The sequence below is a fragment of the Microcaecilia unicolor genome, chromosome 1 (genome assembly GCF_901765095.1).
Source record: "Microcaecilia unicolor chromosome 1, aMicUni1.1, whole genome shotgun sequence".
Lineage (NCBI taxonomy): Eukaryota > Metazoa > Chordata > Amphibia > Gymnophiona > Siphonopidae > Microcaecilia > Microcaecilia unicolor.
The window spans coordinates 43659826-43685248 of NC_044031.1; the positions used below are offsets into that span (position 1 = coordinate 43659826).

General features: G+C 43.4%; 1 protein-coding gene across 2 annotated transcripts in view; it reads right to left on the bottom strand.

The window, feature by feature from the left end:
• The window catches only part of DHX30 (DExH-box helicase 30), a 176616-nt gene that overhangs the window by 107950 nt on the left and 43243 nt on the right, over window positions 1–25423 (bottom strand). For both annotated transcript variants that reach the window (XM_030196609.1, XM_030196598.1), the window contains 5 exons: window positions 23881–24182; window positions 13965–14085; window positions 13065–13214; window positions 6479–6631; window positions 2408–3238 (listed from right to left, as the gene is read on the bottom strand). In XM_030196609.1, the coding sequence (XP_030052469.1) occupies window positions 2408–3238; window positions 6479–6631; window positions 13065–13214; window positions 13965–14085; window positions 23881–24182 (1557 nt within the window). The remainder of the gene's footprint in view (window positions 1–2407; window positions 3239–6478; window positions 6632–13064; window positions 13215–13964; window positions 14086–23880; window positions 24183–25423) is intronic.

Here is a 25423-nt window from a genome sequence, read left to right on the forward strand (position 1 = left end):
ATAATTATAATTAAGATAATGAAGGAAGGAAGAAAAAAGTATATAACAGGAAACAGAAATGAGGATGTCGAACCACAATGTGCCTACACTAGCAGGTGGACATATTGACAGCTCTCAGGGAAAACTCTACTTTTATTTGCTACATATTATACCGTATTGGGAGTTTATTTGTTACTATTTCAATAATTACTGATTGGCTTCTTTGACAATTTGAATAAACATTTATTATGTCTAATAGTTATTTAGTAGCCACAGTTTTTCTTGCCTGGAGAGTGAAAATTTACTCTTCCAGAAGGTTACTTCTCTTGCAGATGTAAGACAGAAGTGAACAAGAGAAGGGTGACGAAAATGATAAAAGGGATGGGACGACTTCCCTATGAGGAAAGGCTAAAGCGTCTATGGCGCTTCAGCTTGGAGAAGAGACGGCTGAGGGGAGATATGATAGAGGTATATAAAATAGAGTGGATCGGGTAGACGTGAATCATTTGTTTACTCTTTCCAAAAATACTAGAACTAGGGGGCATGCGTTGAAGCTACAAAGTAGCAAATTTAATATGAATCTGAGAAAACTTTTCTTCACTCAACATGTAATTAAACTCTGGAACTTGTTGACAGAGAATGTGGTAAAGGCAGTAAGTTTAGCGAGGTTTGAAAAAGGTTTGGACGGCTTCCTAAAGGAAAAGTCCATAGACCATTATAAAAATGGAATTGGTTAAAATCCACTGCTTATTTCTGGGATAAGCAGCATAAAACGTTTTGTACTCTTTTGGGATCTTGTCAAGTACTTGTGACCTGGATTGGCCACTGTTGGAAACAGGATGCTGGGCTTGATGGACCTTTGGTCTGTCCCAGTGTGGCAATACTTATGTACTTATGTAATGTTCCAGGCCTGAGGAGCAGTGGCATTTACACTGTTTGGATATCCAGAGGGTTCTCTGTAAGTACCTGAGAGTTACTCAGGAGTTTCATCAGTCGGATCGGCTGGCTATGCTGATAGGAGGATATAGGAAAGGCAGCATCCAAGGCTACAACTGCCAGGTGGATTAAAGAGAAAGTAGCATCGTCATATTTGCTGAAGAGTAAGTAGATTTCAGCATTCTTGAATGCTCATTCTACCAGAGCTCATGCAGCTTTGTGAGCAGAGCACTCCTTGACTTTGCCTCTCAATATCTGTAAGATGGTAGGTTTGGACATTACTGCATTCTTTTGCTAGACATTACACGTTGGATGTGCAAGCTCATCAAGATGCAGCATTTGGGGTGAGAGTTTTGGAGACAGGGCTCTGGGGGGTCCCACCCTTAATAGTCACTGCTCTGTTACTTCCCATTTGTGCCAGTCTAGAGGGTCACAGAAGGAGAAATTAGGTATTACCTGCTAATTTGCTTTCCTTTAGTCTCTCTAGACTGGCACAGTACCCACTGTGTTTGCCTTGATCTGCGGCTTTCTGGGTTTTTTTTTTTTTCACGGTTGTATTGGCTTTGCTGGTTCATGTGTGGTCATGAACTTGAGGCTGCAAGCAGTTGTTTGCAATTTCTCTTCAATGGAGTGCTAAGTTTAAAAACATAAAAAGAGAAAGACTGAGAAGAACAAGTCAACAAAAAAGAAAAAAACAAAAAAAAAGTGTCAGGTCTCCCTTGGATAGGTTGCCCGCACTGCGCTGGTTGCTTTATCAGCTCTAGGCAGTGGCAGCTGAGGTCCTAGGTGTTTTTGGCCTAAGAGAATGGAATGCTGAGAGAGGCATTCGACTTAGGTTTTTTCTTTTCTCTCCTCTGAGGATTTCTGCTTGCCTATTTGTAGACTGACTTTCAGGGGACTACACAGCTCATTTATAGGCTTACTTGAACGTCGGTGCCTCTCAGACTGCTGGTAGGAGTGCATAACCCATCTGTGCTAGTCTAGAGGGACTAAAGGAAAGCTAACATCTAATTTCCCCTTCTCCCACTGATGTTTTGTGACTTTGGACAAGTCACTTCACCCTCCGTTGCCGAAAGTACAACTTAGATTGTGAACTGACTTGGGCACGGAGATTACTCGTATTCCTGAATGTAGCTCATCACATTTGGAAAAGGTGAATAAATCTAAAATCCAAATCTAACACGGAGTGAAAGACAAGACAGCTCTAGAACAAAGTCACACATGACTGGTTCATTGCAAAGGTTTGTTATCAAAAAGAAGTTTTGGTAGAAAATTAGAAGAGGCTCTGCAAATGTTCCCAAGTCCTTTTTTTCAATTACCTTAAATGCTAAAAGTTTGTTTCACAGGTTCTCAAGACAGAATCATAGGATAATATTCTAGTAAACTAGGTAAAGAAAGCTTTGTCACTAATATCAAGGATGTTGATCAGACAATGAGAAGAAAAGGAAGAGTGCTTGGAAATTGAGGAAGAGAAATGAAGTATTGTACTCACTTCAAAGAGCTCTGATGAACTCCTACCCAACATTGGAAGGACATCCTCCAGGTAATATTCCTTCACTGGGTACATGAAGCCTGGTACCTTGATGATTGGGCATCCACCAAAATACTGTGAAAAGAGCTGATTGTCTCCCGTGGCACTCATCACCACTACACGTAGGTTTGGGTTCATATGTTGGATCTTCTTCAGTAGGATTAGCATAAAGTCTGTATTCACATCTCGCTCGTGGACTTCGTCCACAATAACATGACTGATACCCTCTAGTTTAGGGTTCCCTTGCAGCTTCCTCAGCAAGATGCCTACTGTACAGAAAAGCATTGCCCCTCCCCTTGGGGGCAATGAACTCTCTAGCCGCACCTGGAAGCCTACATTCTTATTCAGGCCTTGTCCCAGCTCATGTCTAACATGCTGGGCCACAGAAACTGCACTGATGCGGCGTGGCTGAGTGATCAGCATGTTGCACTGAGCCCCCCTACCACTTGTGATATAGTATTCCAGAATATACTGGGGAATGCGGGTTGTCTTCCCACAGCCGGTGTCTCCTGCAATGACCACCACGGGGTGTTTCTCGATGGCAGATATAATGGCTTCTTTATGAGAGTCTATGGGGAGTACCCGCAACTCCTGATACAGAGAAGTCCTCTTCCTCCAGAGGTGCAGCAGCTTCTGATTGAGGAACGCTTCCTCCATCTCAGACAGTGGCGTGTATGATCGCCCTGTAATAGCATCAGTGACGCTGCTAACATCTTGGTCCAAATTCATTGACTCTATCTCAGAAACCAATGGTTCTAGTTCCAAACAGTCTATCTTGCTGTCCACTGAATACTATTAAATAGAGGAAAGAAGAAAAAAAAAAGTATTAAGAGCTCGCAATTAAGCAAACATTTTGTTTTCTTTATAGTTTAATAAAACTTTCTATACCGCCTTATCCAGTCACGCTTACAGGCTAAATTTAATCACAGAAAGGAACTACAATGCTTGATAGGACAGAAATGAAACTATATATATCAACAGCAATTCATTCCAAAATAAAAATCCCCTACAAATTATTAAGACTATAAGGAGTAAACCAAGAAGAATATTAATACATACATAAATAAAAAATTAGAGAACTCCTGTAAGTTAAGAAGAAAAGCTTAAATTCTCATTGACAATTTACATAAGAACATAAATGTTTACTGGGACAGACCGAAGGTCCATCAAGCCCAGTATCCTGTTTCCAACAATGGCCAATCCAGGCCACAAGTACCTGGCAAAATCACATTCCTCCATTCCAAACACTAACTTAAAAAAAAAATGGGTCCAGTTTTAAATATTTTGAAACTGGATTCTCTACCTAGGTCTAATGGGAGATCATTCTGTTATAAAAAGGTTAAAAAGTAAAAAGCTGAGTGACAGGAAAATTTTAATTTGTCCATCAAGGGATTGTGGAAGCAATAACCAATGGTGATTTCAAGAACTAAGAAAACAAGCTGGAGTGTATGTAATTACATTTGTCAAACATTGAGGAAGGCTATTAAGAGCAGCCCTAAAGGTCAAAATAAGAATTTTGAACTTTACCCTGTAGATCATAGGAAGCCAATGAAAACGCTGTATGGAATAGCATGGTGGGTTCTATATGTTCAGGCAAAAAAGCAAACAGCTGTATTTTGTAGCGACTAATTTTTTCATATTACTTTGTTACCCCATTATAAAATAAAAATTTACAATAATCCAGTTGAGATAAAATGAAGAATGAACCAATGTCTGCACCATTTGCCAGTATGTGCTTTGCCAGTTAACTTTTTGCATTATCTAACCAGTTACCATTAAAAAACAAAACACAATCTCACATTATCTAACAGCCCATTGTCCAGTTTGGTGTGTCTCTAGTGTTAAGACATAACTGTATAAACAGAATGTATTTTGACACACTGACAAGAAACAGAATATTTGAGATCTAGAAGTTTTAGATCAATATTTCCTGGCACTGAGTTGCAATTTTTGAAGGCTCAAGAACAAGTGCATTTTTCAGTGGCTCTGGGTCTTTCCTCTAAGTACATTGCAGTTTGAATGGCCTGAGGGCATCTGCTCTGTGGTTTCTAGCACATAACCTCTTGGTTTACAGCATCCCTTTTTGCACATGATGGCTGCTCAGTAAAAACTCAGCACAAAATAAAAACAAACCTAGGAAGCACTTTTGGGTAAGCTTTTTCTTTTGTGTTTTAATTCAAATGTGTTCCTCCAGTTCCATGGATACTATACATGCATTTCATCCACAGCCACGAAAAAAAAAAACCCACCGCTCAACTCACAATTACATGAGACCCACACAGCAGGGTACAAAGGAGGATGAAGTAGAATGGCAAATGGTATCTCTACCTTCACTGGTTTCCAGCTTTGCTCTTGTGCTTTACTGCTGGCAAACAGGCATCCCTAGCATTTCAGAACAGCTAGCCATACTTATGAAATATGATTCCCTCTAATCAGTCATCATAGCATCATGATAAGGGTCCCTCAAAAATAAAGTTTCTTAAAAGCTGAATTCTGCATACTTTAGATTTTCTACAAACAATGGTCCAGTTGTCCCATTTTTGATCTTCCAGCTGAGAGTGACTCATTTCAGTAAACATCTGCTAAGTCTTTTGAGATTCAGTTTGGAAGAAGAGGTCCAGGTACAGGCCCCAGTACCTGGCAAGATCCCATTCCTCCATTCCAAACACTAACTTAAAAAAATGGGTCTTTAGTTCAGTTTTAAATATTTTGAAACTGGATTCTCTACTCAGGTCTAATGGGAGATCATTCTATTATAAAGGGGCTAAAAAGTAGAAAGCTGAGTGTCATGAAAACGCCTAGTCACCGCCTGGGATTACCCCGTAGCCACTTAGGTCTATTCCCAGCACAGCTCAGGTCCGCCTGCATCTGCCGCTTGTGCTCTTAACTAGCACCCTCCTCCCATCAACTGGGTCCCAACCGCCTTTGGGCGAGTCTCCTGCTCTGAAATTATTCCCAGTGATTTCTAATTTACTGGGACTCCACTTCCAGTGGTCCCACAGTTCCTAGAAAGCACTCACTGACCCAGCACACAAACCACCAGGATTATCAGTCCAGACAGGCAGAGGCAACAAACTAAATTGTTTATTGGCTTAAAAATCTAAACAGTAATGTGCAATTAGCAAACAGGTAACTGAAATATGGATCAATTATAACACTAACTAAACATTTGTTTACTTTCTAGAAAGTACCTGGGGAGATCAGGACATACAGATGCTCACCAGTTATCAAATACAACTCTGTGTTACAGGGCTTCAACAAAGAGCTTTCTCTCCTCCCAGGCAGAAAACTGGGGCAAAAGTCAGTACAATCCAAATGAAATTGAGCTCCTGAGCTAATTAGAGCCCAGGACAAGAAGTTTCAAAAATAGCTGGTTAGATCACTACAGGCATTTCCTTTGTCTGTGTGGGTCATTTCTCTGTAACAGTTTCAAACATAAACATGCACCACCCGTTGGCCAAACTAGAGAAATACACTTCAAGAAATATTCAATACAAATTACAGGCTTAAAAACACACTGTTCTGTCACACACACTGCATTTGGTATTATAGGGTTGAAAATGTGCGTAAGGTCACATACAGAATCACACAAGTACCTACTCTTACTGGCAAAAAAAGATCACCATGGAGCCCCTAGTGTCCTCCATTATTACAATAGTTATTAAAGAATTACAGAGCATCAAACATAGTGGATTTGGCTACAAGGTTTGTGGGCTTCCACTTCTCTAATGTATGCTGATCTTAACAGACAACCAAGCTCCTATCATGTTTGCTTCCTCATGACTACAATTAGTCTTGCTGTACTTTATCACTGGATATTCAGCTCCCAGTGATGCTACAGGTGGTGTCAAACCATTTGCACTAGATTATGTAACACATACCTTATTTAAATCACTCACCAGATATAAAGAAAAACAGACTTTATAAATATCTAAACATCCCTGTCCTGATCATTAAAAATCAGTGGCTTTTTAAGTACACAGAGTACTCTAAGCAGTATTAAATAGTCCTCTGAGTAACAACAGTCCCTACTTTGTACAAGAAGTCTTCTATCTTCTGAAGGATGGCCTCAGGTACTTGGAATGAAACCGGTTTCCTCTGGTTATCACGCAGCTGTTGTAGAGAGGCCAGGTTGTACTTGGCATGGGTCAAAGGCCTGTTGTTCTTGCCCACCAAGCCAAGGCTCTGCAGGGTCAATCAACAAAAAGAGAAGGCCAGTTATACATACCTGTCCTTAGAGGCATTTATGAGTAAAATCAAATGATACCTAATTACACAAGTAGGAAAAAAGGCCCGTTTCTGACACAAATGAAACGGGCGCTAGCAAGTTTTTCCTGAGTTTGTGTGTTTTACAGAGTGTGTGTGAGAGTGAGTGTGTGATAGAGAGAGAGTGAATGTGTGTGGGTGACAGAGAGAGACTGGGTGCGAGAGTGTGTGTGTGAGAATGAGAGTGTGTGCCAGGGGCCCCCCCTCCCTCCCAGTTCCAGGGTTTTTCCCCCCTCCCTCCCAGTTGCAGGGTCAGCCCTCTCCCCCTCTCTCCCAGTTCCTGGGTCCGCCCGCCCCCCTCCAAGTTCCAGGGTCCACCCTCCCAGTTCCAGGGTCGTTGCCCCCCCTCTCTCCCCCTCCTCCAGCCACCCTGCGACGTTTAACTGCAAAATTAGGGAGCTGTGTAGTGTAATAAAACGCACCTGCAACGTTGTGAAGCTGACTCCATGGCTTCACTGAAGTGAAGGGGTCGTAAGTTTCGTCAAATTCAGTCTGTTGCCATCTCTCTCTGCCCCGCCCTCGCGCCTCTGATAGGTCCGCCACCCTCGACGTCATCACATTTTGACGCGAGGGCGGGGCCGAAAGAGATCGTGACAGACTGACGAATCTGACGAACATTACGAACCCTTCACTTCAGTGAAGCCACGAAGTCAGCTTCAGAACGTTGGAGGTGCTTTTTATTACAGTAGAGATGAGCTTAGAAGAAAAATAAACTGATTTTGTTGAACCTAGAGATTCCCAGAAAATATTGTATGACTCCCATTGCTTAACAGTTTGAGCCATCCCACTTTCTGCTTTGGTACTGATTAGGACAGTGGTGACTAAATCCACAATGAAACATGAAATGCTTCAAACTGCTACACCATGGGAGTATTAAAATAGTTCCTATCATGGCTGGCAAACTGTTGATCTTCTCTCTTTTTCTTGCTTCAAGGTTCCTACATTCTTCCAAGCAAGCTCATCCCAGCCAGCTCTCTGCTGCTTTTCTAAGAAACACATCCTCAGCCATGCAGATATGGTGCTATTGCTGCTCAGAGTATTCGGCTAGGATCCTTCGAAGTCAGACGACAAGGCTGTAACTGTGGGATAGAAAAAGTGAAGCAAGATCCAAAACAAACACTCACTAAAACCCAAGGATACAGCCCTAAGTCTCTTCTATAGAGAAGAGATCTTTTTGGGCAGATCAAACCAAAAAGAAGTCAGAGAAGATATGAGAACTCCTCTGAGCTAATCTGACATTTACAAAACACAAAATTATTAAATTTTCATTTTATTTTCCTGTTGGTAACCTCAAAAGGCAGAAACAATCCACCTAGACCCAAACAAAAGTCACACCAGTACAATGTATTTGGCAGAAATGGCAGGCTAACAAAATTAAAATACTAGTAAGGTCCACGCTGGTTATGTTAAAATGTTCCTCTCTCTAAAAGTCTATTCATAGTACCAGCATCTCCACCCATCCATTACGCTGGTTTTCCTGTACCTACTACTACTATTTACTACTACTACTATTTAGCATTTCTATAGCGCTACAAGGCATACGCAGCGCTACACAAACATAGAAGAAAGACAGTCCCTGCTCAAAGAGCTTACAATCTAATAGACAAAAAATAAAAAATAAGCAAATCAAATCAATTAATGTGAACGGGAAGGAAGAGAGGAGGGTAGGTGGAGGCGAGTGGTTACAAGTGGTTACGAGTCAAAGGCAATGTTAAAGAGGTGGGCTTTCAGTCTAGATTTAAAGGTGGCCAAGGATGGGGCAAGACGTAGGGGCTCAGGAAGTTTATTCCAGGCGTAGGGTGCAGCGAGACAGAAGGCGCGAAGTCTGGAGTTGGCAGTAGTGGAGAAGGGAACAGATAAGAAGGATTTATCCATGGAGCGGAGTGCACGGGAAGGGGTGTAGGGAAGGACGAGTGTGGAGAGATACTGGGGAGCAGCAGAGTGAATACATTTATAGGTTAGTAGAAGAAGTTTGAACAGGATGCGAAAACGGATAGGGAGCCAGTGAAGGGTCTTGAGGAGAGGGGTAGTATGAGTAAAGCGACCCTGGCGGAAGATGAGACGGGCAGCAGAGTTTTGAACCAACTGGAGAGGGGAGAGGTGACTAAGTGGGAGGCCAGTAAGAAGCAGATTGCAGTAGTCTAAACGAGAGGTGACAAGGGTGTGGATGAGGGTTTTGGTAGAGTGCTCAGAAAGAAAGGGGCGGATTTTACGGATGTTGTAAAGAAAGAAACGACAGGTCTTGGCGGTCTGCTGGATATGAGCAGAGAAGGAGAGAGAAGAGTCAAAGATGACCCCAAGGTTTCGAGCTGAGGAGACAGGGAGAATGAGAGAGCCATCAACAGAAATAGAAAACGGGGGGAGCGGGGAGGTGGGTTTGGGGGGGGAAATGAGAAGCTCGGTTTTGGTCATATTTAATTTCAGGTGGCGTTGAGACATCCAGGCAGCAATGTCAGACAAGCACGCTGAAACTTTGGTTTGGATGCAAGGTGAGATATCAGGGGTAGAAAGGTAGATTTGGGAGTCATCAGCATAGAGATGGTAGGAAAAGCCATGGGATGAGATTAATGAACCAAGGGAAGAAGTGTAGATAGAAAAGAGGAGGGGACCAAGAACAGAACCCTGAGGTACGCCGACAGGCAGAGGGATAGAAGTAGAAGAGGATCCACCAGAGTGAACACTAAAGGTGCGGAGGGAGAGGTAGGAAGAGAACCAGGAAAGGACAGAGCCCTGGAATCCAAGTGAGGACAGGGTATCGAGAAGTATGCTGTGATCGACAGTGTCAAAAGCAGCGGAAAGATCAAGAAGAATGAGGATGGAATATTGACCTCTGGATTTAGCCAGTAATAGGTCATTGGAGACTTTAGTAAGCGCAGTTTCGGTTGAGTGGAGAGGGCGAAAACCAGATTGTAATGGGTCAAGAATAGCATGTGAGGAGAGAAAATCAAGGCAGCGGCGGTGAACAGCACGCTCAAGTAATTTGGAGAGAAAAGGAAGGAGGGAGATGGGTCGGTAATTAGAGGGACAAGTAGGGTCAAGTGAAGGCTTCTTAAGGAGAGGTGTGACCACAGCATGTTTAAAGGCAGCAGGGACAGTCGCAGTGGAAAGTGAGAGGTTGAGAACGTGACAGATAAAAGGAATAAGAGTAGGAGAGATGGCATTAAGAAGGTGGGTGGGAATGGGATCAGAGGAACAGGTGGTACATTTTGAGGAAGAAAGGAGAAGTGTAGTTTCCTCAATAGTAACTTCAGGAAAGGAGGAAAGGGAATGAGGGGAAGGAGAGAGAGGGGAACGGACTAGTGGAGGGAGAGCTGGTGAGGTAGAGAAACCTAATTTTATAGTTGACAGAGGTTTGGGGGATTTTTTTTCCTCTTAAGTCAAAGGCTACAAATTATCAAGCTATGTTTCAACAATTTTATTGATGATTCAACAGAATACAGGCAACAAGCTTAATAGACACCAAATTGAAAACAAAACAATTTGAGCAACAGCAAGGTAATAATCTCATCATCAAATTGTTAACACTTTTCTCCCCGCCCTACCCAACCACAATTTTAATTTTTTTTTTTTTTTTTGTATCAGTGGTTCATTATCTGTGTCTAAGACTTTATGTGATTTGCACAGTATGACCTATTGGCACACACACCCCTGCTAGTCTGCTTTTTAGACATTGTTTTGTCACCCTTTGTCATATATTTCATATACTTCACAAATTACCATTATTCAGATATCTCACTAGAGTTTGGTTCTCATTCGTCTACCCCACCACCTTTGTTTTTACAACTTTAAGCTCTTGTCATTTCTACTCCTTTCATTTTCTCACGCTATAAGGTTACAACATACAGTGGTGGAAATAAGTATTTGATCCCTTGCTGATTTTGTAAGTTTGCCCACTGACAAAGACATGAGCAGCCCATAATTGAAGGGTAGGTTATTGGTAACAGTGAGAGATAGCACATCACAAATTAAATCCGGAAAATCACATTGTGGAAAGTATATGAATTTATTTGCATTCTGCAGAGGGAAATAAGTATTTGATCCCCCACCAACCAGTAAGAGATCTGGCCCCTACAGACCAGGTAGATGCTCCAAATCAACTCGTTACCTGCATGACAGACAGCTGTCGGCAATGGTCACCTGTATGAAAGACACCTGTCCACAGACTCAGTGAATCAGTCAGACTCTAACCTCTACAAAATGGCCAAGAGCAAGGAGCTGTCTAAGGATGTCAGGGACAAGATCATACACCTGCACAAGGCTGGAATGGGCTACAAAACCATCAGTAAGACGCTGGGCGAGAAGGAGACAACTGTTGGTGCCATAGTAAGAAAATGGAAGAAGTACAAAATGACTGTCAATCGACAAAGATCTGGGGCTCCACGCAAAATCTCACCTCGTGGGGTATCCTTGATCATGAGGAAGGTTAGAAATCAGCCTACAACTACAAGGGGGGAACTTGTCAATGATCTCAAGGCAGCTGGGACCACTGTCACCACGAAAACCATTGGTAACACATTACGACATAACGGATTGCAATCCTGCAGTGCCCGCAAGGTCCCCCTGCTCCGGAAGGCACATGTGACGGCCCGTCTGAAGTTTGCCAGTGAACACCTGGATGATGCCGAGAGTGATTGGGAGAAGGTGCTGTGGTCAGATGAGACAAAAATTGAGCTCTTTGGCATGAACTCAACTCGCCGTGTTTGGAGGAAGAGAAATGCTGCCTATGACCCAAAGAACACCGTCCCCACTGTCAAGCATGGAGGTGGAAATGTTATGTTTTGGGGGTGTTTCTCTGCTAAGGGCACAGGACTACTTCACCGCATCAATGGGAGAATGGATGGGGCCATGTACCGTACAATTCTGAGTGACAACCTCCTTCCCTCCGCCAGGGCCTTAAAAATGGGTCGTGGCTGGGTCTTCCAGCACGACAATGACCCAAAACATACAGCCAAGGCAACAAAGGAGTGGCTCAGGAAGAAGCACATTAGGGTCATGGAGTGGCCTAGCCAGTCACCAGACCTTAATCCCATTGAAAACTTATGGAGGGAGCTGAAGCTGCGAGTTGCCAAGCGACAGCCCAGAACTCTTAATGATTTAGAGATGATCTGCAAAGAGGAGTGGACCAAAATTCCTCCTGACATGTGTGTAAACCTCATCATCAACTACAGAAGACGTCTGACCGCTGTGCTTGCCAACAAGGGTTTTGCCACCAAGTATTAGGTCTTGTTTGCCAGAGGGATTAAATACTTATTTCCCTCTGCAGAATGCAAATAAATTCATATACTTTCCACAATGTGATTTTCCGGATTTAATTTGTGATGTGCTATCTCTCACTGTTACCAATAACCTACCCTTCAATTATGGGCTGCTCATGTCTTTGTCAGTGGGCAAACTTACAAAATCAGCAAGGGATCAAATACTTATTTCCACCACTGTACATATAAATATATACATAGTAGATGACAGCAGAAAAAGACCTGCATGGTCCATCCAGTCTGCCCAACAAGATAACTCATATGTGCTAATTTTGTGTATACCCTACTTTGATTTGTACCTGTGTTCTTCAGGGCACAGACCGTATAAGTCTGCCCAGCACTATCCCCGCCTCCCAACCACCAGCCTCATTCACTATGCGACACACTGTACTCACTCATGTAGTTTACCTTATTTACTATCCGTTTTATAGATTCCCACTCCCAACTGTCATATGCATTTTACACTATTTACATCCATTAAATGGTCATACATAGGTTCGATTTCCTTTTTGTTTTTGACACAATAGCAGTAGTATCGTCTTGCTCCTTCAGCAACTCGATGTTTTGTAAATAAGATTTGATACACCCAATAGTACATCATTTTAATTTTATGTCCATTACCCAGCAGTAGTATCTTTTTTTTTTTCTTAATAGTTCAACAATTCTTATTGGTGATCTCTCAGAGCAATCCTTCAACAAGTGCAATATACAATATAATATGAACAAACCATAGAGCGAATAAATCGCCTCAGCAAAATATCTAACATTTTGCCTCTCCCCTTCCCCATCCCATTCCCCCCCCCCCTCCAACTTATTGCAGTCTAAATTTTTTTGAATTCCACCTTTATCTCTCCCATTCCGCACCTGTTCTCTTACATCCCCCATCTTCCTACTTGATAAAGGCAAAACAAATCACATGCTCAAACCTCTTCGTACTATCATAACCCTCCTCTACCTAGATGTAATTAGTACATTAACAATCATTAATGGATGGTTTAAGAGAATCAATCTCCCAACTCACCCCTCCCTAGCCCGCCAAATTATCAAGCTATATCTAACCACTCCAAAAAGGTCTGGTACGTCTGGATTTCTCTCACCTTTAGCTTCTGGCAGGCCAATGCTGCAGCTTTGTTTTCTGCATCAGCCTTGCGGTGCCCTCTAGCCACGAAAGTCATGGAATATGGCCACTGTAGTGCGAGCTGGCAAACCACATTCTTCCTTCCTTTACAGTGATAGTGCAAGTAGTCCTGAAAGACAGATCCCGCTTGAAACAAAGTCGAGCAAAGTAAAGCACAAAGAGACAAACACTGACCAAGTTTTTGGTGACAAAACTGAAGTCAGCACAGAGATACAGGGTAATAATGTAACTTTGCCCGGAGTCACAAAAAGTCTCAATATTTTGAGAATAACTGAACTCCAGGATGTCTCCTAGCTTGCCATTCAATGTTTTAATTAGCTCAGGCTTCTTGAGCTAATAGAGTATTTGGCCTTTGGATTCTTCTGGACAAACAAATCCAACATATCAATAAAGAATGACTCATTCCCCTGCTTCAACACAAAAAGTAAAATGCACATCAAGAAAGGGCAATAATCATAGCCAAACATAAAAGTTCAAGCATTTCAACATGAAAAAAAAAAAATCTGAGAGACATATGCCTGCAGAACACTACATATCTGGATGAAAAGATCTTCATCAAACAAGAAATCATAATGGAAAAATCAGAGTGGAGATGCTCATTCTTTTACATTAAAAAAATTTATTTTTTATTTATAACCATTTCAATTTTTACAAGTGATAAAACAACTTGCCGGAAATACAGAGAAAGTAATAAATAGGAATTATTTCAGTCAGGTAATTCTATTCTCTTCCTTAGACCACTAAATAGGGAGAGTAAAACAAGACAAGGAGATCAATTAAACAGTAAACAGAAAAAAAAAGTGGTATTAACTTGATTATCCCATTCTTTTACATTTTAAACAAAGAGCTGGCAACTCACCTTGACCGTCGAGGAGGAGGTTGCAATCTGAATCACAGTGGTTAGGAGGTTCTTAGGGTGCGTGAACTGGGACAATGCACTCAGCGTAACAATGTCATCTGACATTTCAACAACTGGAGACCTACAAAATGGAAATGGACATGCTGAAGTGTGTATACACACACATATATACAGTAGACTTCAGTTAATAGGAACAAACCAGGAGTAGAATACTTTGTCCCAATTAAGCAGCTGCCCCAGCTAATCAAAGTTGGAGATAAACAGTTGAAAATCTGAATGCACATAAGAAAAAAGATAAGCTTTCCATTTATTAGCCAACAAAAATACAGCATTGACTCTAGATGAGCAAAAAACAATCAATGCAAATAACAGAAAAATACTGACTCTGAAAACAGTTAATAACTAAGGAAATGATAGTGAGCCCTGCCATGTTCCCTTCATTAACTGCAGCTAACAAAATCAACACAAGTTTCTAGGTAGTAGTCAACGAGTGTTAAATTTCTCCTAAACTTTAAGTGAAGAAAATTGTGGCACACAGCACAAATTGCAAGCCTAGAGCAACTGTAACTAGGTGTCTATTTTTATTGACTAAATGATGCATCAATGACATACGTCACAAGCATGCTATGTGGCAGGAACTGACTCAATTAAACAGCACGATTTGTTCTCAATAAATGACTGTCACAATTAACCATACCCTAATTCAGGGCCGGTCTTAGCAAGTGCGGGGCCCTATGCAGACCAACTTGGTGGGGCCCCAACCTAGCCCCGCCCCACTGTAGCTCCGCCCCACCATAGCTCCGCCCCATTGATAAGATTATTTCATTTTTAGAAAATTTTATTTATGAAATTTCAAAAAGACAAATGAAGCTAAACTTGTACAAAAAAACTGATTGAAATAATAAGCACAATGCTATCATGAAACCTCCCCTCCCCAGAAATTATTCAGTTCAAGTCCACTACAATTAGTAGTTCCAATTCTCATAACAAAGGAGAATAAAGGAAAAATATTAAGAAAAGATTCAGTACTTTCAAATTCCCCTATTACTCTGTAACCCATCAAACCAGAGAGGCAAGTAGCCAAAAAAAGAGGTAAGTGCAAGGTTCCCATTAAAGACAAAACCACAACACATTTACAGTACCAAATGTTTCCATAAATCAGGTATATTACAGATAGACCGACTGTCCTAAATCTAGTCCTCCTGCTCCTGGGTGTGCTGCTTTGAAATCAGCTCCCCCTGCTGCCGCGAATCTTCCATGAAGAAGGAAAAATTGACTTTTGTGCTTCCATTTCCTCAACCAGCATATGACCATGTAAATTGACCAACATCTGAAGGACTGTTATTGAAAAAAAAAATACCCATTAGTGTGTCTAGTGAAAAAAGGACTACCACGGATGGTTCTCGCTGGCCTTCAGCCAGAGAGCTATGGGTTAGGAGAACTTGAGGCCCACGGCTGCAAGGGTGAGGGCCTTGGGTCAGGGCTCCATATTATCTTTGGTCCCTCCAGGCACTGCTCCTGTCCCATTCTCTCTCTGCACACTGCTCCTTAGAAGAAAAGAGTCAAAAGGGTCAACTGTCTGTCTGCTCAGAGGTCTAACAGGGGCTGTCCTCCCTTCCGATACCCAAATCCCAATTGTGAGAGGAAATATACCAGCTGAAACAGAAGTCTCTGCAGACCTACAAAATGTTAAAACAACAAAACAATACTTATAAATTAACCTTTCTTGCTCTCTCTTCTGCAAAGGCTCTCAATATTTTGTTGAACTTTAATTTTTTAGCTTCTTCACTTTCTATGGATAATATTGCAAGGCTGTTCAGTCTATCCTGGAGCATGTTTGACCTTAGATATGATTTGATCAATTTTAATTTGAAAAAGCTCCTTTCCCCTGATGCTACTGTGACTGGAATAGTCAAAACTATGCGTAGAGCAATAAAAAAGTGTGGAAATCCAGTTGCTCTCTCATTCAGTGCAAGGAATTCCAATATTTTCAATGGCTTTCCAAAAGACGAAGAAGGAAGAATTGGCTTTAGTGCTTCCATTTCCTCAACCAGCATATGACCATCTAAATCTGGATTGACATCATCATTTTCCTGAATGAGGTTGACATCAGCGCAATTTCCAAATCCGCAGCATATTTTTGTAATTCCTGTTTTGGAATTTGTTGAAATGTACTTAAAAAGCCAAATAAATCAACATTTTTTTTCAGCTGCTTAAACCGTGGCTCCAAAGACTGCATAGCTTTGTCTAAGACTTGGTTGAAGCAATTTACCTTGTAAGCTTCCTTGGGATCAGTAATGGGATTATCAGCAGACTCATACATAAAGTGTCGTTTTCTTTTTCGCAGTCTGTTTGGAATTCTGGAGTTACCTCCAAGTCATTTGCAAGCTCAGTTGCACTAACCAAGACTTGTTCAAAGCCGGTTTCTCTATACTGTTTCAGCCATTGCAAGAGCTTTTCAAATGAAGAAAGAGCTGTGGCAAGATCTACTGTTTTACTCTGTAGCTCTTTGCTGACAAAATTAACTTGAAACAACAAGTCATACCAGAAAACCAAAGAAACAATGAATTTGTAATCTTTCATTTGGTTAGCTAATGATTCAGCTTCACTCCTTGCCTGTGGATCCTCTGTTGCTTCAGCTATTTCTATCAGTGCATCATAGAAATTGCCAGCTTGATATCTTACAGCCCTTACACTTTGTTTAGACATAATTCTCCCTAGGTCCACCCAAAATTTGTTGTCTGGCTACGCCCCTGCGACCCTACCCAGCTTCTTAAGTCATACACTCCCAAAAGCTCTCTCTGAAAAGTAAGAATTACTATTTCCATTCCTGATCTGTTCTATACGACCGATCAGAGTTAAGCCAAGAACGCAATAGCTCAAGCACTGAGAATAAGGAGCTCTCATGAGCCAACTTTTCAAAATAATTGAGGTTGCTTACACTCAACACAAATGAATGCTCCCTTGTCAGAATAACAGCATTTGCTCACTTTTGGGGATGCTCAAGCAGCCACAGAACTAGTACCTACTATCCAGAACCTGAGCAACTTGATCCAATGTATGTTAGTCAAATAAAATCTTAGCTTTGCTAACAGAGTGTGATTCTTGACCTTTTCCTAAAATCACAGTGGAGAGGCTGAGCCCTTTTGGATGAGACTGAGAATCTCCAGGGGAGGCGGCTCACCTGATAGCACCAAAGGCACACTCATCATTATCACACACAATCATTATCAAAGTAGAAAGATTAAGCATGCAAAATAAAATATTGAGCAGCATTCTGTGATTCTTGCAAAGAGATGAAGCTCTTCATTTCAGGATACAATGAGGCATATTTTCAAAGCACTTTGGGAGGCTAAGTTCCATAGGTTTCTATGGAACTTTGGGAGGCTAAGTGCTTTGAAAATGAGCTTGAAAGTGTTCTTCGTTTTCTGTTAAGGCCTGTCCGTTGCATTTATTCTGAGCAGTGGAAAGGAAATGGGGTGATGCCATTGCAGTAAGGTGGTCTATGGGCTTTGTGAATGTAAAAATGTATCCAACTGGGAAGGAAAAAAACTAGGGGGGGGGGTAGGCAGGGAGCTTTTTTAATCAGCAAATCCAGGTTAGGTTGCTACCATTGACATCAATAAACACATGGCAGGAGAGGAGACTCAGGAGAGAAAACAGTGATGTGTGAAATTGCGGACATACAGGATCATTCTGCGTTCTGTTAAATCTACCACTGAAAACTAACTGGACACTGATACATTTCCTTGACTGAAAATGTCTGTTAGATTAGAAGATGCCAAATAGTCAATGTCTACCACGTTTCGTCCCTCTCCAAACTAAAATATTTATATAAAGCTGGCGGATCTTTACAATAGGCTTTAAATATCACACAAATAGTAGAGTAACAGGGAATCAAATGTACGACTAAAAGTTACATGATGAAACTCTCCTAATATACAGCAACATGGGAAACTGAAATTCACTGACTTCACTGCAAAACACAGCCACGCAACCTGCATTTCAGTCTGTATTATAACATTCGACAAACAACCTCTCCCACCCCCCCCTGCGGATTATTAAAAAAAAAAAAAAGTCTGTGAGTGCCTGAATGGCTGCCTACCTGCCTGCCTCCTGCTCACCTCCGAGGAGTCGACCATGCCACGCTCTCCAAGCAGCTCTTTCTCTTCCTCCCGCTCGGGCCGCTCAGATTCCCGCCCGCCCTCGAGGAAACAGGAAGTAATCATCAGAAGGCGGGCGGGAAGGCGCGTGAGCTGCTGCTGCACTGTGTCTTTTCCGGGGCGGGACTTGCTTTCGTCGACGTCGTCCTGACTCCTGGCCTGGGAGTGGACTGGGAGCTGTCGTTGGGCAGGCTCAGCGAGGGGGGGGGGCGGGAGCGAGCGTCTCGTCAGAGGCAGGCATTCGTGAGCAGCGGGCGGATCGGATCAGCCTCAGGATCATGTTGCGAGCGAGCAGAGCAGCAGCTGGGTCAAGTCTCGGAGAGGCACGCCGCGCGGGGCCCTATGCGGCCGCCTCAGTCGCCTCTGCCTAGGACCGGCCCTGCCCTAATTAACCTGAATTAGATGGAGATACACACACACACACACCTCTATATATATCTATATCTATATACACACACATCTATATAAATAATTCCCACCTCCAACGTTCTGAAGCTCACTCCGTGCCAGTGAAGCACTGAAGCCCTGTACTGTTCCTAGGCTGGGCTGTCAGCACCACTCACCCTCACTCATAGCCCGCCCTCAGCCACACCCCATCCAGACATAATTCGCAACTCCAACATTCTAATGAAGCCTCAAATCTCCCAACGTTCTAAATTTGTAGCGGTGTGGATCAGATTTTCTCCATGAGTGTCTGCCCCGCCCTCGCGTCACAACGTGATGACGTCGAGGGCGGAGCACTGACACTCAGCAAATCGCATCGCTCGACAAAACGTGACGTCAGACCCATGACGCGCGAACGCAATTCGGAGCACCCCGTGACCGATCGGCACTGCCCCGCAAAGCTTAAGGACAGGCAGCAGGGACCCAAACCACGCCATGCAAGCCTGGACGGAGACGCTGACACCACAGCACTAAGCCTGACTGCCACCACTCCCCCCCCTCCGTCGTCACCTACGACCGGTAAAAAAACAAACACAAACAAAAAAACCAACAAAAAACCTTTACGAAAAGGAACTGGGGAACCCAAGGCAGCCATTGGCTGTCAGCTTTGCCACCGCTACCACCCTCCACAGACACTGCTGAACCCTCCACCACAGGTCGCCGCCGCTCCCCCCCTCCGTCCGATGTCAGCTGTGGCCGGTAGAAACAAAAATAAAAGCAAAACAAAAAAACCTACAAAAAAACTTTTAAAAAGGAAGCAGGGCACCGCAGGCAGCCATTGGCTGTCAGCTCTGCATCCGCTCCTCCTCTCAGCTCTCACGTTACTGCCCCAGAGCGCTGCGACTGAGAGGTGAGAGGAGGAGCGGATGCACAGCTGACAGCCGATGGCTGCCTGCGGTGCCCCGCTTCCTTTTTAAAAGTTTTTTTTAGTTTTCTTTTTGAAGAAACATGGGAAGGGGGTTGGAAGAGGAGGTCCTGCACGGCTGTCTTCACTGTAGCCCAAGGCTAAGCAACAGTTAAAGCACAAGGAGGGGGAGGATGAGGGCCGGAAAAGGTCCACAGACCACAGACGGAGGGGGGGAGGGGGTCCTGACAGCACAGACGAAGGGGGGAGGGGGATCCAGAGACCTGAGAGGAGGGGGGGAGACTGACCAGCGAGGGAGGGGAGGGGTCCTGCAACAACACAGCGGGAGAGGCAGACGGAGGGGGTCCTGCGAACACAGAGAGGGAGGGGGGGAGGTATCTCTGTCACACACACTCTCTCTCTCACACACAGTGTCACTCTCATACGCTGTCTACAACACATGCTATGTCTCACACTGTATCACATTCACTTGATGGAGGTTCCTCGGGGGGGGGGGGGGGGGGGGGGGGATATGCCAGGGGTAGCGCTGGGAGTAATTTTCATATTTATCTTGTTGATATATATGTAGATGTTTGGCTTTTTTTATGTTGTTTGGTGTTAGGATTATCATCAATAATAGTGGCTTTACACTGGACAATGGGTAGTGAAGGGGCGATAAAACTGTTAACAGTTCAATGACTGTTTATATGGTACTACCTTTATTGTTTCTTCATATACGTTTTGACATTGGATTCACTGCATCCTCATTTTGTTAGATTCATCATCAATAACAAAAATGGTATAAAGTAAAACATGCTTCAAAAGGGGGGAGGGGGAATAAATATTTAAAATGGTGATACCTTACTTATACCTGTTTATGATTATGGTAGAGCTGCATTTTTCTATTTTCTTGTTCAGTGCTTGGATTGTACATGTTGGTTTTCTATTTACCAATAAAAATGTTTAAACTAAATGGCGTTTTATGAGTATGTATAGTATTCCAAATAGCACAGCTGATGAGTACTCATGAAAACCGGCTAAATAAATAAATAACTGGTTAACTTAAAATCAGGGATGTTAAAAGCTTCAATTTTTTTTTTTAACACATTATCCAATTGACATATTCTTTTGATAGATATGTAAAATGTTAAACTCAAATTTTAAAAAACAAACACACATTGTCCAAAAAACATACTATGAATATATAAACTGGATATGTTTATAAACCAGGTATTGAATGACCAGTTAGCAAGGATGGGTTAGAATAGCTGAGGGTCAGCTGGCATAGATTCTTAGCGCTGAAATGAGCAGCACAATAATAAAAAAATAAAAAAAACTATGAGGCTTAAAGAGCATGTGTGATGGTGCGGCATGATAAAACAAATTAAATTAAAACAAGTAGAAGTATGTAGTAAAAATCAAATGCTGGTCAGAATTAAAAAGCAAGCTCTTACCCGTATGCAATCACGCCTAACAAAACAGCTTTCAAAACGTTGTCATCACAAAACATCATGAAAAGGAGCGCTGGTTATAAGATATTTAAAGGGACATTTCACGAATATGTATAAAGTTCCATACAGCACTGCTGTGGAACACTCATGAAAACAGGCTAAAGAAAGAAAATTGCCTAGAAAGAAAACCAGTTGACTTAAAAATAGGTTACATGAAAAGCCGCAGTTTTTTTTTAACCACACATTATATAGAGTAAAAAATAGAAAAAGTATAACATTATAAAAATGGTCGAAAGTCAATCTCTTGAGTTCAGCACCAATGGTATTTAGTGTATTAAGGTAGTAGATTATCTTATCTAATATAATAATTCGCACCTCCAACGTTCTGAAGCGGACTCCGTGGCAGTGAAGCCGTGTAGTGTTCGTAGGGTTCGTAATCGCACTGCCAATCACTGCCCCGCCCTCGAGGGAACTCTGTATAGTTGCCAGGGAAAAAAACGCCACGTCAGAAGAAGGGACCAACCACAGGCAATTGCTGTCAGTGCCTCGCTCTTCGAGGGCAGGGAAGGCTGCATGGTAACGCGATGTCAGGAGAAGGGACCAACCACAGGCAATCGCACTCGCTCTCACTGTCCCGCCTTTGGAGGGAAGGGAAGGCTGCATAGTAACGCCACGACCAGAGAACAGAGGACCATGGTGGTGGGAAGCACACAAACCGCCTGACAGGACTCTCACTTTCCAGAAAGTTGAACTCCGAGGTACGGACAGTGCACTACAAATGCTGGCCCCTCCCACAACCAAATGCCTTGGATTTGGCCGGGTTTGAGATGGCCAGCATCGGTTTCCATTATCGGTGAAAACCAATGCTGACCATCTCTGACATTTGGCCAGCCCCAATCATATTACCACGACCAAATGCCTTGGATTTGGCCGGGTTTGAGATTTCCATTATCGGCGAAAAACGATGCTGGCCATCTCAAACCCGGCCAAATCCAAGGCATTTCGTCATGGGAATACGGTTGGGGCCGGCCAAATGTCAGAGATGGCCGGCATCGGTTTTCGCCGATAATGGAAACCGATGCCGGCCATCTCAAATCCAGCCATCTTTGACATTTGGCTGGCCCCAACCGTATTCCCACGACCAAATGCCTCGGATTTGGCCGGGTTTGAGATGGCTGGCATCGGTTTCCATTGTCGGCGAAAACCGATGCCGGCCATCTCTGATATATGGCCGGCCCCAACCGTATTATCGAAACAAATGATGGACGGCCATCTTTTCTGATAATACGATTCTGGACCGCTCTTTGCAGCACCGGCCATTGGTACTCGGGAACAGTTTGTTTTATTAGTTCATTCCTTTATATTTATCACATACCTCAAAAGTTTCACTCAGTGCACAAGATGTTCTATTGATATGTGTTTTTTCTCATGCTTTAATATACATGTGCTTTTAGTGCCCATGGTCTATAGACATTTATTGTTACGTCTCATATGTACACTAGTTTTTATGATGTTATACTTTATTATTTACAACCCTGCATTTGTATATTATATCTGCAGTCTGAGGCAGGTGGCCCTCCGCCGAAATACAAGCCTACGTTGGGTCCTTTACTTTGGTGCCTAATAAAGAGTTTGTACTTGAATTCTCAAGGCTTGAGAGTCATGCGTCACCCTCTACTTCTGGATCCTCACTGCATTTCATAGAGGGCATCTTCTTGTTCCCCTGTGGACTGCATTTTTCATTTATTACCACTTATACACCACTCTTATCCAGAGCAGAGTATAAAACAAACATAATTTTATTTTTAAGGTTACAGAAACTAACGTTTTGGGATTATCAACCTGCAGCCTCCTGGAGCAACACTTTTTGGATGATTGTGCATATTGCTCAGCAGCCTTGACCACTGGTAGAATGGTACAGACGCAATAAATGAAGTGAAATTGCATGATCCTGAAAGCTGAAGAATCCTCACAATAAAGTGCTCAGCCCACTGCTCAGAATGAGGGGGTCCATTATCATCATAAAAGTGGGAAAGGAGGACTACTGAGAGCAAGCTGTCACTCAAACTTCTCTGGGTGGGTAGTTTCTCCTGAATACTACTACTACTACTTATTTCTATAGTGCTACTAGACGTACGCAGCGCTGTATAGATCAATGTCCCTGTTTACTCACAGGGCGATACCCTCCCATGTGCAGAAAAGAGAAAGCTTGCCATACCCACTTCTGTGCTGTAAGATAAACTTGTTTTCAGTAATCTGTGGTGGAAACAACAGACAAACAGCTACACTGACTGCTTAGCAAAGAAAAATCTAAAGCTTGCCACAAATAGGATATCAACCCTTAATACAGTAACAAAGCTGAATCACTGAAGCCGAAGGAGAGACATAAAACAGCAGTAGAAAAATGAGAGGTCAAAGATAATGGTCAACAGATCAAGCTTTCCTTTCCTTCACTATGCCCCACTTTACTCAGTTCCAGCAATACCAGTTGCATATTCCAAACAGAAAAGCTACATACTGTAGATACCTGTTTAGCTATGCAGAAGGCTCCTGGCCTGAGAGGATCACATACTATTCTTACACAGAACCACTATACTGCCCTGCAATGGCAGAAGAAAAACATTTTGCCTGGTTTCTCTTCAATGAACTGCCTTTTGCCTCTGAAATCCTGGTGATTCTGATGGGGCTATGCAGAAGTCCAATATACATACATCATGATGGGGACATACTTTCTAGATTACAAATAGGCAGCTATTTTTGAGCACAAGTAGACTTACTTTCTTCTGCCATTGCAGGGCAATATAAGCCTTGAGATCACAACCTGACTTCCCCTTTCCACCTATAAATTATTTACAAAAATGATACTGTACTTAAGTTAGAGTATACGGCATTTCATCATTAATGATACAAAATAAAAAATAAATGTTTCCTAACCAAGATGATGTGCTTTATTACCACTATGCACAGCAAACCCAAGGACACCACTGGTGCTTTACAAATAAAAACAAATTTACCTGGTGTTCTTAAGAGAGCTGTGGGTCTCTTGTTGCTCCATGGACAGAAAATCCGTACAATCCATGGTTTCTTCCTCCAGATCCTCCTCTTCTACTGCTGATACCCGAGACATCTTGTTTTGGCTCTGTCTCCCATCTACAGCTGCTGGCTTTAACCCATTCCATGAATGTGAGAAGTCATTTTTCACTGGTAATCTGCTCTCCAGCTTCCTAGCTCCCTCAGAAGAGCTCAGCTGACTAGAAAGGGCTCTGTACTTTGAAGAGTCAAACAGCTCATTCTTAGGACCCAACAAGCCCCAGCTCTGCAAGACAGAGGACCAAACATTGACACAACTGCAAGATAAGAGATGGGGAGCATCAACTTAAATAGAGATCAACATTTTGGGTTACACCACCCAGCACAACACATAACAGAGATAAGTATGTTCATAAAGCAATTATGCCCGACATGGTCATTTTTTCTTCTTTAGTCAGCAAAACCATTCTGCACAAATGGGTTGTTATCCCCTCCTACCAGCAAACACAGGTACAGAAAACCGGGTTTTACCAGTGACTTCAGCGGAGTGGAGAAGCAGAATAGTGGTTAGGGCAGTAGCCTGAGAACCCACTGGAGACTCTGAGCCAGGGGCGTATCTGCGTGGGGCCTCAGGGGCCTGGGCCCCCGCAGATTTTGCCCTGGACCCCCCTACCGCCATCAACTCTCCCCCGCTGCCGTTCTTACTTTTGCTGGCGGGGGACCCCAACCCCCGCCAGCCGAGGTGTGCTTCCACCTGCCGCTGCCGTAAAAACATCTTCTTCAGCCGGCGGGGGACCCCAAACCCCCGCCAGCCGCCCCGCGGTGTTTGAAATTCATCTTCGGCCTCCGTGGCCGTGCTGCTGTGATAGGCGCTGTTGAAATCCACTTCGGAGTCTGACGTCGTTGTACGTTGTACGTGCTGCGACGTCAGACTCCGAAGTGGATTTCAACAGCGCCTATCACAGCAGCACGGCCACGGAGGCCGAAGATGAATTTCAAACACCGCGGGGCGGCTGGCGGGGGTTTGGGGTCCCCCGCCGGCTGAAGAAGATGTTTTTACGGCAGCGGCAGGTGGAAGCAAACCTCGGCTGGCGGGGGTTGGGGTCCCCCGCCAGCAAAAGTAAGAACGGCAGCGGGGGAGGGTTGGCGGCGGGAGGGGGGTGGAGAGAGTCACATTGGTGGCGGTGGGGGCTCGGCGGTGGGGGGGGGCGGCGGCGGGGGGGGGGGCTAAAATGTGCCCCCTCCCTCTGGCCCTGGCCCCCCCTACCGCCGGAGTCCAGATACGCCCCTGCTCTGAGCAACTCACTTAACACTCCATTGCCTGTATATACTACGTAAACCACTTTGATTGTAACCACAGAATGGCAGTTTATCAAGCCCCATTCCCTTTCTCACCGGTATAAAACCTGATGGTGCTCCCTGGAAAGATGCAGTATGCATCTGCCTAAGCACCAGAAGTCCCTTTTTCAACGCACCAAGCCCTATCAATCACTACAACTGCAATGATAAGCAAGCAAGCAAAACCCC